This window comes from Mesoplodon mirus (genome assembly GCF_964341445.2).
Source record: "Mesoplodon mirus genome assembly, chromosome: 10".
NCBI classification, from domain to species: domain Eukaryota; kingdom Metazoa; phylum Chordata; class Mammalia; order Artiodactyla; family Ziphiidae; genus Mesoplodon; species Mesoplodon mirus.
In genome coordinates, this window is record NC_138986.1 from 14,034,784 (window position 1) to 14,048,535 (window position 13,752).

General features: G+C 40.5%; 1 protein-coding gene across 17 annotated transcripts in view; it reads left to right on the forward strand.

The window, feature by feature from the left end:
- Positions 1-13,752, forward strand: part of SYNE1 (spectrin repeat containing nuclear envelope protein 1) — a 472,944-nt gene that overhangs the window by 278,126 nt on the left and 181,066 nt on the right. For all 17 annotated transcript variants that reach the window (XM_082633720.1, XM_082633725.1, XM_082633723.1 and 14 more), the window contains 8 exons: positions 24-176; positions 1,010-1,192; positions 1,945-2,082; positions 5,771-5,956; positions 6,643-6,765; positions 7,102-7,284; positions 8,584-8,727; positions 13,416-13,610. In XM_082633720.1, the coding sequence (XP_082489846.1) occupies positions 24-176; positions 1,010-1,192; positions 1,945-2,082; positions 5,771-5,956; positions 6,643-6,765; positions 7,102-7,284; positions 8,584-8,727; positions 13,416-13,610 (1,305 nt within the window). The remainder of the gene's footprint in view (positions 1-23; positions 177-1,009; positions 1,193-1,944; positions 2,083-5,770; positions 5,957-6,642; positions 6,766-7,101; positions 7,285-8,583; positions 8,728-13,415; positions 13,611-13,752) is intronic.

Below are 13,752 nucleotides of genomic sequence, written 5' to 3' on the forward strand. Positions count from 1 at the left end.
TGCTGTTCTCATTGATTATTTAGATCCAGGACAAAATAAAAGAAGTTGAACAGAGCAAGGCCATGAGTCAGGAATTCAGCCAGCAAATTCAGAAGATAGCCAAAGATCTCACAACTATTCTAACCAAGCTGAGAGCAAAGACAGATAATTTAGTTCAAGCTAAAACTGACCAAAAGGTAAGGAAGGAGAAGTGGAAATATAAGGGGTGCTCTTGAATGAATTAAATATTTTGAGTGCATTCGTTTATTTTGAAGATACAGGGAAAAAAAAAAAAGCTTCCTTGATTAGCAGGCTTCATGAAAACCAGAGAGTAAAGGCAGGCAGTAAAAAAAAATTGTAAATACAATAATATAGAGCTACTTATATCATACAATTTATTATCACAGTTAAACTGTATTCATAAATATACATGCATATATAGTGTCAAAGGACTAAATGATGGTTTAGGATTACAAGTATATAAATTTCAAAATGAAGGATGTTCTTTTTTTTTTTTTTTTTTTTTGTGGTATGCTGGTCTCTCAGTGTTGTGGCCTTTCCCGCTGCGGAGCTACAGGCTCCAGACGCGCAGGCTCAGTGGCCATGGCTCACGGGCCCAGCCGCTCCGTGGCATGTGGGATCTTCCTGGACCGGGGCACGAACCCGTGTCCCCTGCATCGGCAGGTGGACTCTCAACCACTGAGCCACCAGGGAAGCCCATGAAGGATGTTCTTGGTAGTTAAATCCCTGTTCTCATTTTGCCAATGAGTAAAGTGACTAATCCTTTTTGGGTGGGACAGAAGGAAAATTTTAGCTCTCTCAGCCTCATGGGAAATAAACACCAGGGTTACAAAACATCCTGCTCTGCCTTTTCAACTGAAGAAACAGAAATGAACTGATCATAGTTGAATTATTCTTATATATTTGGCTTCTACAAAAATCATCTAAAATGTACTCCTTCTGATTCTGGAAAATCTGGAGAAATTTATTATCTACAGTCTAACGTTCTTTCCTTTTGATGACCATCCAGGTGCTAGGAAAGGAATTAGATGTCTGTAACTTAAAATTAATGGACCTGGATGAAGCAGTACAAAAATTCTCGGAACAGAATGGCCAACTGGGTAAACCACTGGCCAAGAAGATAGGAAAACTGACTGAACTTCGCCAGCAGGCCATTAGACAGGCCGATAACCGGCTCTCTAGGCTCAGCCAGGTATGTTTTCCCAGCTGGTAATCAACATTCTCTGAAGCCAAAATTCAATTTTCTATTTTTTGCTTTTAAAAATAAGTGAAAAGATAATATGGACAATGATGAGAGTAATTTAAGTGTAGCTTATTTCATACCATGCCTGTATTCCTAAGATTTACATGTAAACCTGACTTTATTTTATATCAAACCATATTATAAATTTATTGACAAAGGTGTTCATATAAATGGACATTTTATAAATAAGTAAATATATATATATATATATATATATGTATATGTTTGCCTTTACTTAATTGGTTCAGGTCACACATCATCATAATTGTTGAGCATAGACTGAATTTTTGCAAATTGATTATGTTTCTTTCTGCAATCAGGGATGAGTTAAATCAGAATTTGCAACCAATAAATTATAATATTGAAACCTATAATCCCCACCTACCACCTCCTTACTCAGTGAGGGTAGAGTAGGAAAGGAGAGAGAGAGAAGAGCTAGGTAGAGGAATAAGAGATAAGAATGGAGAATTTTTTTAAAAGATTATTCAACCATAGTAAGAACTTGGACTTTATCCTAAAGTCACTGGGAAGTCCTTAATAGATGTTCAATAAGCAAATAATTTTTCATGATACCTTTAGATATCACAGATATCATAATGATCAATTCCTAGGATTATTATATCCAAAGAGAGATCGAAGACTGATTTCTAGCTCAGGAAGCAGAGTTTACATTTGTTATCTGAATGTTAATGATTTTTCAGGCAGCATCCCATTTAGAAGAATACAATGAAATGCTGGAGTCAATTCTGAAGTGGATTGAGAAAGCTAAAGTCTCAGTACATGGAAAGATTGCATGGAATTCTGCAAGCCAACTTCGGGAACAATACATTTCACATCAGGTAACTTTGGGAAAATAGTTTTCAAAGAGTAACTAAGAGAGTGCTTTGATTTAACTGGCTAGGCTGACAGAAAATTTAGAGGACCATGATGTAAAATTATTTTAGGTGCCAGGAAAAAAGAAAGGTAAGGTAGCCCTAACAACTTGTCCAGGGGATTGAAAGAAAGTAGCTACCCATGAGATTTCATAAGACCATATATATAAATAAACATCCTCCTCTGTCTCCCCTAGACTTTCCATTTCCCAAGACCAAAAATAATCATCCAGATAGGACTTTTTTTTTTTTTTGCACCTTCTTTGAAATAATTATATGCAGGGATATGGTGGGAAATTCTTCCCCAGGAAGAGCTGTAGGGACAGGTGGAAAGATTATAGCCTCCAGACTCAGACTGATGTGGAAACCAAGTTCTGACATTTAGAGCTGTGTAATTTGGAGGAAACTACTTTGTCTCTCAGAATTCAATCTTATCATCAACAAGATGGAGATGTAAATGATATTCATAATGCAGAGTTATCATGAAGATCAAATGGTTTAACGTATGTGCCATCATCAAGCACAGTCCCTGGCACATGGATCCTCAGTCAGAGCCTCAATCCCATGCCTCTTCCTTCCAGCCCTTCTGCCTGGTCACAGTGGGCTGACCTCCCGCAGGAAGTAGGGGTCAGTTGGGAATGAGTCCACACCACATGGGGGCCGCATTACTTCATTTCCTCTGAAGTTTTCTCTCGACCATATCATCCAGGAAATTATTTCATCCCCTTATAATTTAGGCTTGAATTAGATACAGATATCTAATAGCCAGTTATCTTGCAATCAAATACAAAATGGTCTTTATTTAAGTTACATGAGTATCCTCAAGTATTTTAGATTTTCTCTCTTTTATTCTGATTTATGTATATTCATGTCTTTTAAATGCATCCCCTTTTCCATTCCAGTTGACAGGGTTCTAGATCAAAGCTTCATTTTCTCCTTCTTGGAATGCTTTAACAGGTTCCTAATTGGTTTCCCTGTATTTATCTTTCTTCTCTAATCAATCCTGCACACTCCTCTCAAGAAATCTTTCTTAAACAACTACAGAGTTGTTCTGCCTGACGTTATGCATTATACATTAACAGACAAGACTTAAGTTACCATTGGTTGTAAACAATGAAAAAATATTCATTAGAAATCTAGAAATGTAAATTTACAAGAGAGAGCATTTTAATGATCAAGTTAACAGTATTTTTAAAAGTTCATATTTAAAGAAGTGAGAGCTGTCAAACACTGCTGGTAACTTGGTTAAATCTCTTTGAAAAACAATTGGAAAATGTATCGTGATCATGAGAACATTACTACTCTGTAATCCGAAATGTAGGAAATATTTTATATGAGTATTAATGACTATACTGGAATTTTAAAGAAAACTTAAATGTCAAATAAGTTTTCTGAGTAAATTTTTGGATTTCATAAAATATAATGTAGTCTTTAAAATAACCAAGAAGGTAGTTTTTTGTTTTGGTATGGTTTTTGTTTTTTTAAAATAGCTCCAGCTCTCATTCATTTATGTATTCAATAATCACTTATGGAGTGCCTTCCAAAGCTAGGAATTTTGTTAGGCATTTGAAACACAAAGGATATCCCATGCCTCTGCCCCAGGGAGTTGATAATTAAAGAGAGAAAGGAGATAGAAAGACAGATCTAGACAATTACAATACAGTGTGATAAGTGCAGGGATTGAGAGCCCAAGATGCTGAAGGAGCTCATGGGAGGTACCCAAGCCAGACTGCCCAGGATTTGAGAAGAATAAGGAAGGAAAAGGTGATTCTGAAAGACACGCAGCCTACTTGTCGTGGAGTTTTAGACAAAACCGCGTGTTGAAATCCCGGCAGTAGGAGTGAGGGGTGCTCTAGCTGGTGCACTGGCGAGGAGGTCTGCAGAGAGCTGGAAAGAGGGAGAAGACAAAGACAGATCATGGAAGCCTGTTAAGAACTTGGCCTTTCTCCTGAAGTCACTCTAAGCCTTGGACAGATATTCTGCAGGCAAGTGACAAGCTCAGACTTACAGTTTAAGAAAGATGACTTAGAAGCCTGTGGAAAACAGATGGATGAAGGTAAGACAACTAGAAGGTGGTTTCAGTATTCCAGTAGACAATGACAAGGCCTCTCTTTGGAGGCTGAGAGAGGACAAAAATCAAGGGGTATTACCCAGCAAGAACTCTGGACTTGGAGGCTGTTGGGTGTGGCTGAGAGAGAGGGAGGATCCAAGCATGGTTCCCAGGTGTTTCTGACTTGGGCAGTTCAGCGGGCTGAGCGCGTTGAGGGGCACAGGAGGACAGATGTCAGGTGTTGGTGGTGACCTCACACAGATGTTCAGGAGGAAACTCAGCCTGTCACACACCGTTCTGGGGAGTTCTCCCATGCCTGAAAACTGCCTGACTTTATCCAAAAACAATGCAGAGAGAGAAAATGCATGGGTTCTAATATCAGGTGAAGAAGGTGGAAAATTGTAGGTATGTTATAATCTCAATTACCTAAAATTATACCCAAACTGAACAGCAGTTATTGCTTAAAGTTATCTCTGAGATATGGGATTATGGACTATTTTATCTTCTTTATTTTTCAATATTTTCTAAGCTTTATAATATATATTATAATATATATAATATATAATATGGTATAGAATATATATAATATGTTATATAATATATATATATGTTATATAATATATATATATATATAATATATGTATTTGACATTTATTGTGAGAAAAAAGATGTACTTTATTTTTTAAAATAAGAATCTATTGCCTAAGAGTAATGTCCCATCTCCCATTTCTCCTCTTTACACATCACACACCCCAGGAACCGCACATTTTGTGCTCACTCACTTATGTGCCTTTGCTTATTATGCTGTCCCCTCAGCATAAAATGTCTTTCCTTTTCCTCCCCGTCTATCAGTACAAACATTCTTCTGACTCAGCTCAGATGTGACTCTTCCAGGAAGCCTTCTCTCAACCCTCCTGCAAGTAGTAGCACATCTCATTTCTGGCATCCTTAACCCTTTCTTCTTTCACTCTGCTCATAAAATGCATATTATATGCTTATTATTCTGTTTATGCTGTTATTAGTCCCAAGAGATGATACTATCTTGAATAACAAGGGCTTTGTTTTATGCCAAGTTGTTTCTACCCCTTTGTCTCACTTAAAGCAAGTGTTTGTGATGCTCTTGTCTTATTTTCATTTCTTAGATCCATATATGATTAGGTCTTAGATACAGAATATGAGACCTGAAAAGCATCGCTTTAGTTTGAATATGAGAAAAGGGGGGCCAGTGACCTGATGAAGATACCCAATGCGTCAGAGCATCACCACTGCTGGAAATACTCACGTCCTGACCCTCACCAGGGAGCCGCTTGGGGTGGCAGATGGAGCACTAGCCTTATGGTCCAGCACAGGTGGCCTCAACAAATTGTTTACAGCTCCTGAAATTTGATTTCTTTTTGAAAAGGGGGTAACAGGAAGTGGGGAGCAGGCACAGGGCTGTGAAGGTTAAACACAGTAAGACACACGACCTAAACAATGTGCATGGAAAATGTGAATTACGTCTCCTTACTCCCTCCCCAGTCTGATGGTCTTTAAACCACACCGTATTGATTACCCATACCTCTCTGCCTACCTGTCAATGTCATGAACATTGATAATTCGCTCTAGACCATGCTAGAAGAATCTGAAGAGATTTACAACAACCTGGAAGTGATGACTGAGAAATTACAGTACCTTGATAGCGTGTACCATACGGAAAAAATGTCTCGGCAAGTAGCCGACCTGGGACGGGAGACTGAGGGGCTGCGGCAGATGATCAGAATTCATTTGCAGAATCTCCATGATGCTGCCAAGGTAAAACATAAAACTTTTTTTTTTTAAGTAATTTAAATGGAAAAGTCTATCATTAAAAAAACAATCGTGGTTGTATAGCAAACGTAGAGCGCTTACCTCTGATGAGCCTTCTTGACTGTGATGGTTATGGTTGTGTGTCTGACTCACAGTGATGCCAAACAACACCTAAACAGCGGAGTTTGGAGCAGAGAAAGATTTGGGCCATGCAAGGAGAAGGGTGGCTCATGCCCCGCAAAACCCCAAACCCTTTACAGGGTTTCAGCAAAGCAGTTTTAAAGGCCGGGAGAGGGAGAGGGGCTTCACAGCATATGTGATCAGCTTCTGCACAGTTCTCTGGCTGGTTGAGGTAACAGGGAGATGTCACAGGGCTTAACAGTATCAGTCCTTAAGCTCCAGGAGGCCTGGGGCTGTGACCTCATGGTCATCAAGCAGTTAACATCTTCCGTCTGGTGGGGGCTTTTCAGCTCCGTTAAACAGCTCAGGAAATGTGCATGAGATACTGTTACCTGGGTACTTCAGAGAGGACCTCAAGCAGAGGGTATTGGGGAGGGGGTCTGCCCCAGAGGCTCTATAGGGTCCTGCCTGGCCCTATAGGGTCCTGCCTGGTTACATGATGCTATTCTCCACCTATGACTTTGGACTTCAAGTGCTTATATATCGACATTCACATGGCTCTTACTCTGCAGGATATGAAAAAATTTGAAACAGAGCTCAGAAACTTACAAGTTGCTTTGGAGCAAGCCCAGACAACACTGACTTCTCCAGAAGTGGGACGTCTTAGTCTCAAGGAGCAACTCTCTCACCGACAGGCAAGCAAAAATAATTCAGGGGAAATGGGTAGGAAGCTATAGTTTTGAAAAAGAAAGGATAGTTAGGAAAAGTAATTTCTAAACTCTGTTATAGTCTGAGCACTGTAGGCATGATTTAAAACAATTCCTGGGAAAATTTGTATAACTTGGGACAGAGCTGTAATTTAGTAAATGTCTCTTGCTTATGAAAGAAACCATTAAAACATAAAATATTTCAGACTATACATTTTAAATGGAAATGTATATTTTATGTGTACATATATTTTATGTAAATAAATTATCAAATTTGTATAAGGTATAAAATTTAGAAGATGAAATATGAACTCGCACTTTCAGCATTTGCTCTCTGAGATGGAGTCACTCAAGCCAAAAGTCCACGCAGTGCAGATGAGCCAGAGCGCGCTCCGGATCCCCGAGGATGTTGTCACCAGCTTGCCGCTGTGCCACGCAGCTCTGCGCCTGCAGGAGGGGGCCAGTCGGCTCCAGCACACGGCCATCCAGCAGTGCAACATCGTGCAGGCACGTGCAGCGGGGCCAGCCGGCGTCTGCAGGCGGTCCCCACGCCACCCGCAGAGCAGCAGCAGATGAGTCATGGGCTGCTTTTCTTAGCATTTGCGTGGGCTCAGCCATCAAAACACATCCAGAGTGTTAACTCTGACAGCTTGTTGTGGTTATATAAAATAAGGACATGAGATGCTATCATTTGGATCATCCACAAAAGCCTGGGGAAAGCTCTATTAAAAATATCCTTTGGGGGCCTCCCTGGTGGCGCAGTGGTTGAGAGTCCGCCTGCCGATGCAGGGGATACGGGTTCGTGCCCCGGTCTGGGAGGATCCCATATGCCGCGGAGCGGCTGGGCCCGTGAGCCATGGCCGCTGGGCCTGCGCATCCGGAGCCTGTGCTCCGCAACGGGGGAGGCCACAACAGTGAGAGGCCCGCATACCGCAAAAAGAAAAAAAAAAAAAAAAAATATCCTTTGGTGAAAACTATCTTTTAGCAATTATTTTTTTTATAAAGAACAACTTATGAAGGTTAATTTTTATATTCAGTCATAGATTTTTATCTCATTATTCATCTGAAAATCATCTAGAACTTTGTAATAAGACTTTACTGCTAGGGTATATAACAGATTTTTAAAAAATATTTCAGCTTATTTCAGCATTTTGTTGCCTGAGAAGTACATCCAACTATAACTCTTAGTCTCTTCCCCTAATAAGAGAACAATTATTTACTCAGAAGAAATGACACTATTTCTTATCTACTTTCAACTAATATTTCACCTACTTTATCCAAAAATTGTATACATGTCCTCTCATTAAACCACTAATTGTCTATTTCGTCAACTCTACTTGCATTAGCTTGTAATTTTTTAGACAGTAAATTCCTGAGGGTAGAAGTCATGCTTCATTCATTTTTATGTCTCCTATTCCAGCACTTAGCTGAGTGCCTTACATATATATTTAGTATTTCTTTGATGGAAAAATGAAGTAATCATGCTTTTCATACTGCTTTCTACCATGTTCTAGACCATGATATTGCCGTCTTTAGGACAATATGGAGGAGAAAGAAGATCTAGCCACTTAACTATTTTCAGTCCATCAATAATCTTGCCAAAATGTTTTAGAGAGAAGGCTCTGAAATATCTGACCAGAGCTGAGGATTTGAATCATCTAGGAATTTTCCCCATCATTTCTTTGTTCCCTTGACACATGGGTAAATAGGAGTTAGCACCAGAGTTTGGCAGATAGCAGCACAGAAGCACTTACACAGTTATTGACATAGACAGATAATTGTCTTTTTTTTTTCTTTCTTTCAAAGGAGGCTGTGGTGCAATATGAACAATATGAGCAAGAAATGCATCACCTCCAGGAGCTCATAGAAGGAGCTCACAGAGAGATTGAGGATAAGCCTGTGGCCACCAGCAACATCCAGGAGCTGCAAGCCCAGATTTCCCGGCACGAGGTATGACAAGCCAAGTTCAAGGGCAGGACACTGGCTTGGTAAGGATATGTGATTGGTTTCCAGCGGATGAAAGAGAAAGGTCTTCCCTGTCCAGGGCATAATGTGTTGAGTTCTTGGAGAGCCTCTTTGACTCTCTTTACATTTTGAGGGCTATTTTTGCTGATACTTTCCAAGACCCAGTAGCATGAGTCTTCCCCTTGATTCCAAAACCTCTTGACCCAGCATTCATGACATATCTCCAGCACGACCCACTGACTGCCTCCTGCAGAATTCTCACAGTTCAAACACCAAAACACACTGTACTCCCTGTCTTTACAGACTGCAAGGAACAGCAGTGCTCTAAGCCTTGCTGCTTTGATGGTCCTCTTTTAAAAGAAGGGGTATTTCTTGTTAAAAAGAAAAGCATTTGCTCTTTCACATATAGGTCAATTCACCTCCTTTTACCAGAATCAGAGAACGACTCATGTTGTTTGTTTTGTGGGTTTCCAGATTAAGCCTGTTAGCATCTTCCCCACTTTCAAATGTACCTCCTTCTTTGTACCTTTGGAATCATTATGACCTCAGGACTTGGACACCCCTTGTGCAGACCTGGTCTCAGAGATCATACAAGGAGCTTGAGTGTTCCAGCTCCTTGACGGTTAGCAGTGAATTTCCTTTCCTGACCTGTCAAACCCTATATAGATCACATTTACTCTTTCCTTGGGGGCTGGCTCCCAGCATCATGAATTTTGGAAAGTGACTGGGGGGTGGGGTGGGGTGTGTCTTATTTCTCTGTGCCAAAGATAGACATTCAGTTTTTCCTTCCATCTGCTCTATTTTAACTTCATTGTCATAAGAAACAACAATTTTTCCAAACCAAATATCATAGTAAGATTCCCAAAATATTCAACTGTCGCTTTTTTTTAAAATTTTTAATTTTATATTGGAGCATAGTTGATTAACAATGTCGTGTTAGTGTCAGGTGTAAGGTTGGAAAATCTTACTTCCCCCCTTTCCAAATGCAGTTCTCTAGTTTCTTGTCACAGCCAGTGAGTGCATCCAACACTTAACATTTGTATATGATTTACAAGTAATGTAAATAAATATCCCACCTACATTTACTTCTACACCGTAGATAATCATCTGTGTTAACTATTCATTTCTCTTCTGCCACTAAAGCAGTTAAATGAAAAGTTGTTTCGCAACTATTTGAAACACTGTTTTTATATCAACATTAGACTGTATAATACAAATTTATTTTGAAACTAATTTTAATCCCATTTTGTAAGACCCAGAATTTTGTTGTAACAACTCTTCAGTCACAGCACAGAAAATATGTTTTAAAAAATCTATCTGGAATAACAATAATTATCATTGCTGCTGTGGCTTGTTTTTTTTTTTAAACAATTCACAAAGTTTTTAGAGTATCTTTTACAACAACCCTATGAGGTAAGAATTTTTTTGTGTGTATCATCTCCATGTTACCGGTAAGAAAACAAAAACTGATTTTTTAGAATGACCTCCTGATCTTCCAGATCTAGTAACTGATAGAAACCAGATTCTAATCTACTACCTTTGGGAACTTCTCTGGCGGTTCAGTGGTTAAGACTCCGAGCTTCCACTGCAGGGGGCATGGGTTCGATCCCTGGACAGGGAACTAAGATCGCACATAAAAGAAAGGACTGATGGTCCAGGAGAATAAACGACTTGCCCAAGATCGTTACAGAGCCGGCTCTCAGCAGAGTCAGCCGTAGACTGTCCTCTGGCTGCTGTCCGGTGCTCCGTTCATTTTGTCACATTTTCTCCTCCCACTTCTAAACATTAGTGTAGATGTGTTAGTTTTGTCATGTGATTTAGATTCCATTTTCTTTTCTTTTTTTTTTTTTTTTTTTGCGTTACGCGGGCCTCTCCACTGCTGTGGCCTCTCCCGTTGTGGAGCACAGGCTCAGGACGCGCAGGCTTAGCAGCCGTGGCTCACGGGCCCAGCTGCTCCATGGCATGTGAGATCTTCCCGGACTGGGGCACGAACCCATGTCCCCTGCATCGGCAGGCGGACTCTCAATCAGTGCACCACCAGGGAAGCCCTCCATTTTCATATTTAAAATGAAGTAGTCCTGTGTGAGGCTCATTGTATGTGTAAAACAAACACAGGAAGGAAAGTGCTGCATGGGGAAGGCCAGATGCATAACATAGAATTTTGGAAGAATGATTTTTCCTGTATTTTCTGTCTGCTTTTAATAGAATTTAATCTTGAGGTGAGGCTACTTTCCATATGGATAACTTAAACTCATAAAGATAATGGGTCATTTGTTCATTTCTAAGGAATTCGCATTTTTTTCCTGTAATTTTTCAAATGTTGCATTTAATTCGAAAAAACCTTATCCTGTCGCTTTTAAATGATAGGAGAGAATACTCAGAGCTCTTCGCTTTCCACATGATGCAGAAGGCCTGCTCCTGTACCTGAAATTCCCACCTGTACACTCATCCTTTGTAATCATTTTCGGAAATACTCAGTAAAAACTAAAAACACGTATGCTTCCTGAGACTGGGGAACACATTAACCCCCTTAGTGCTCCATTTTGATTTAGCAAATTTGACCACTAAGCCACAAAGTTCATGGGATATAGGCAGGTTTATTCTTACAGAAGAAAGTTCTCGAGAGATGTTTCTCCAAGGGAATCACATGAACTAACCATAAAATGCAGATTCTCATAAGCCTAGTACATCGAAAACTTTTGAAGCCTAGACCAGTATTGCATTTCTAACAAACAACTCAGATGAGTTGTTGTGTTTTTTTTTTTAATATTGCTACTAGTGTTTTATTTATTTAAAAAATTTTTTGGCTGTGCCGAGTGACATGTGGGATCTTAGTTCCCCGACCAGGGATTGAACCTGTGTCCCCTGCATTGGAAGCACGAAGTCTTAACCACTGGACCGCCAGGGAAGTCCCCTAGATGAGCTTTATATACAATAACTTGAGAACATCGATTTAGGAAATGGGCGTTTGCTGTCAGCGTGCTGAGCAGGATACTGCAGTAGGGGCCATGACCATCCACGTAGGCACAAAGTATGGGAGGACTAAGACTAATTCCATTCACACAGAGTCTTCAAATCTACCAGATGGTGCAAGCCATGGTAAGGAGGCTTAGTGATTTGTCCTATGAAAACATAGAATTCAAGGAGTCCGGTGCGCTGGTAGATGACTTCCATGTGTACACGTTTACCAATTATTATAGAGTACTCATGTGTTAGGCACTAGACCATATGTGGTGAATAGCTATTTAATCACTATTATAAAAATCCTATTAGGTTTAACTAAGTATCTGTAAACCTGAAAGGTAAAGAAGTGATGATTTCTACTTTTTAAATCCTTGCTTAAAAAATTCCTGTACTTCTGTACTAGAAAGAAGACAGGATGCTGGCTGAGTTCTGCTGGACGGCTTTCCCTTCCACCCACCCAGTCAGTTTTGGTTGGGAGGGGAGAAACAAAATGACAACAATAGCAAAATGGTATGTGTGTACATATACACATACACATGTACATATACATACATGAATCATTTTGCTCTTGTCCTTTTGTTTGTTTCTGAACTTCAGCTTCAAAGCTCTAGTTTGAGTGTGTATACACACACTATCATTTTAAAGACTCACAAAATGTGTTCTGTACAAACACTAATTGACAGCTTTTCAGGTGAAGGAGCCAAATAAAAGGAATAGAAAAAAATAGTGGTTTTGTACTTTTAGGGTTAATGTTTTACATGAATGTAATAAAAAAGAATGAATGTTTAAATCTTCATTTTTTAACTTATGTATGCATCTTTTAAGCAAGAAAGTATAAATTTAACATTTTAGAGTTACCATTTTAGATTATTCTTTTAGGATTTTAATATTTTAATATATTAGATTTTTTAAGAGCTATGTGCTATTGAGAATATATTTTCAATTAGCTCTTTGTAAAAGTTTTAAAACTTCTATCTCTCAAAACAATTTTTTTTCAACAACAAAAAAATTTTAAAGCCATTAAAATTGAACCAAACGTCAAGTTCAAAGCTCTAGTTTGAGGCATCAGAAACATTGGAGGCATGATGGCGTACATGAGGGAAAATTTCATGAATGTACAGAATTTTATTTGGGGTGTAATCTGAATAAAAAAATAAGGGTTTCCTAAGTGATATTCACCTTATCTGCAAAAAGGCGACTCCCCAGGTCACAGGAATTAGGAGCAGTTTACTTTGTGATGCGTCTGTCACAAATGACTGCTCTGTTTGACATTCCGGAGGGTAAGAGCTGAGCATTGCGTTTTTGGCAGTGTTAGTCATCACATGACCTAATTTGCCTGGCATGAACCATCTGGCAATTTCAGATTCCTTAGGCATTTTCAAGAAGTTGCCAGGGCTGAACTTCCCATAAATTCCGATCCGGCCCGGAGCGCCTCTCGGGATTAGAATCCCCAGCCGCCTGGCGTTGTCTCTGCCGCCGCGCGCGCCGCAGCACCCCTTCCGGCCCCGCCGCGCTGTGGTCTGGCTCGGGGAGCGCGGCAAGCAGGCTCCGCTCTAGCACCGTCCACATCCTGCCTCCCCGCCGCTCCGTCTGGCGCAGCCCTGAGATTTCATTGGCCAGCCCCGGAGGAAGATGAACGCTACTAGTTCTGTTTCCTTCGGATGCTGCTGTGACACCCGGGGCGCGGGGGGGCGGGAATGTTTTCTCAGGAGCTGGCTCAGAAAATCAAGGGCTACCAGGAGCAGATCGCTTCTTTGAACTCCAAGTGCAAGATGCTGACCGTGAAAGCCAAGCACGCCACCATGCTGCTGACGGTGACCGATGTGGAGCGGCTGGCGGAGGGGATGGAGGACCTGGACGGGGAGCTCCTCCCCGCGACCTCGGCCCACCCCTCTGTGGTCATGGTAAGTAAGGGTCAAGGCCAGTTTGCTGGGTGCCAGCTCGCTCTCTTCTGTCTCCTGCCTAGTGGCTCTGGGCTCTTCTCCGTGGCTTGGTTTAGGGATCAGTGCTAGGTCTTGCAGATTAGAACTCAGGAACAGTCCCCTT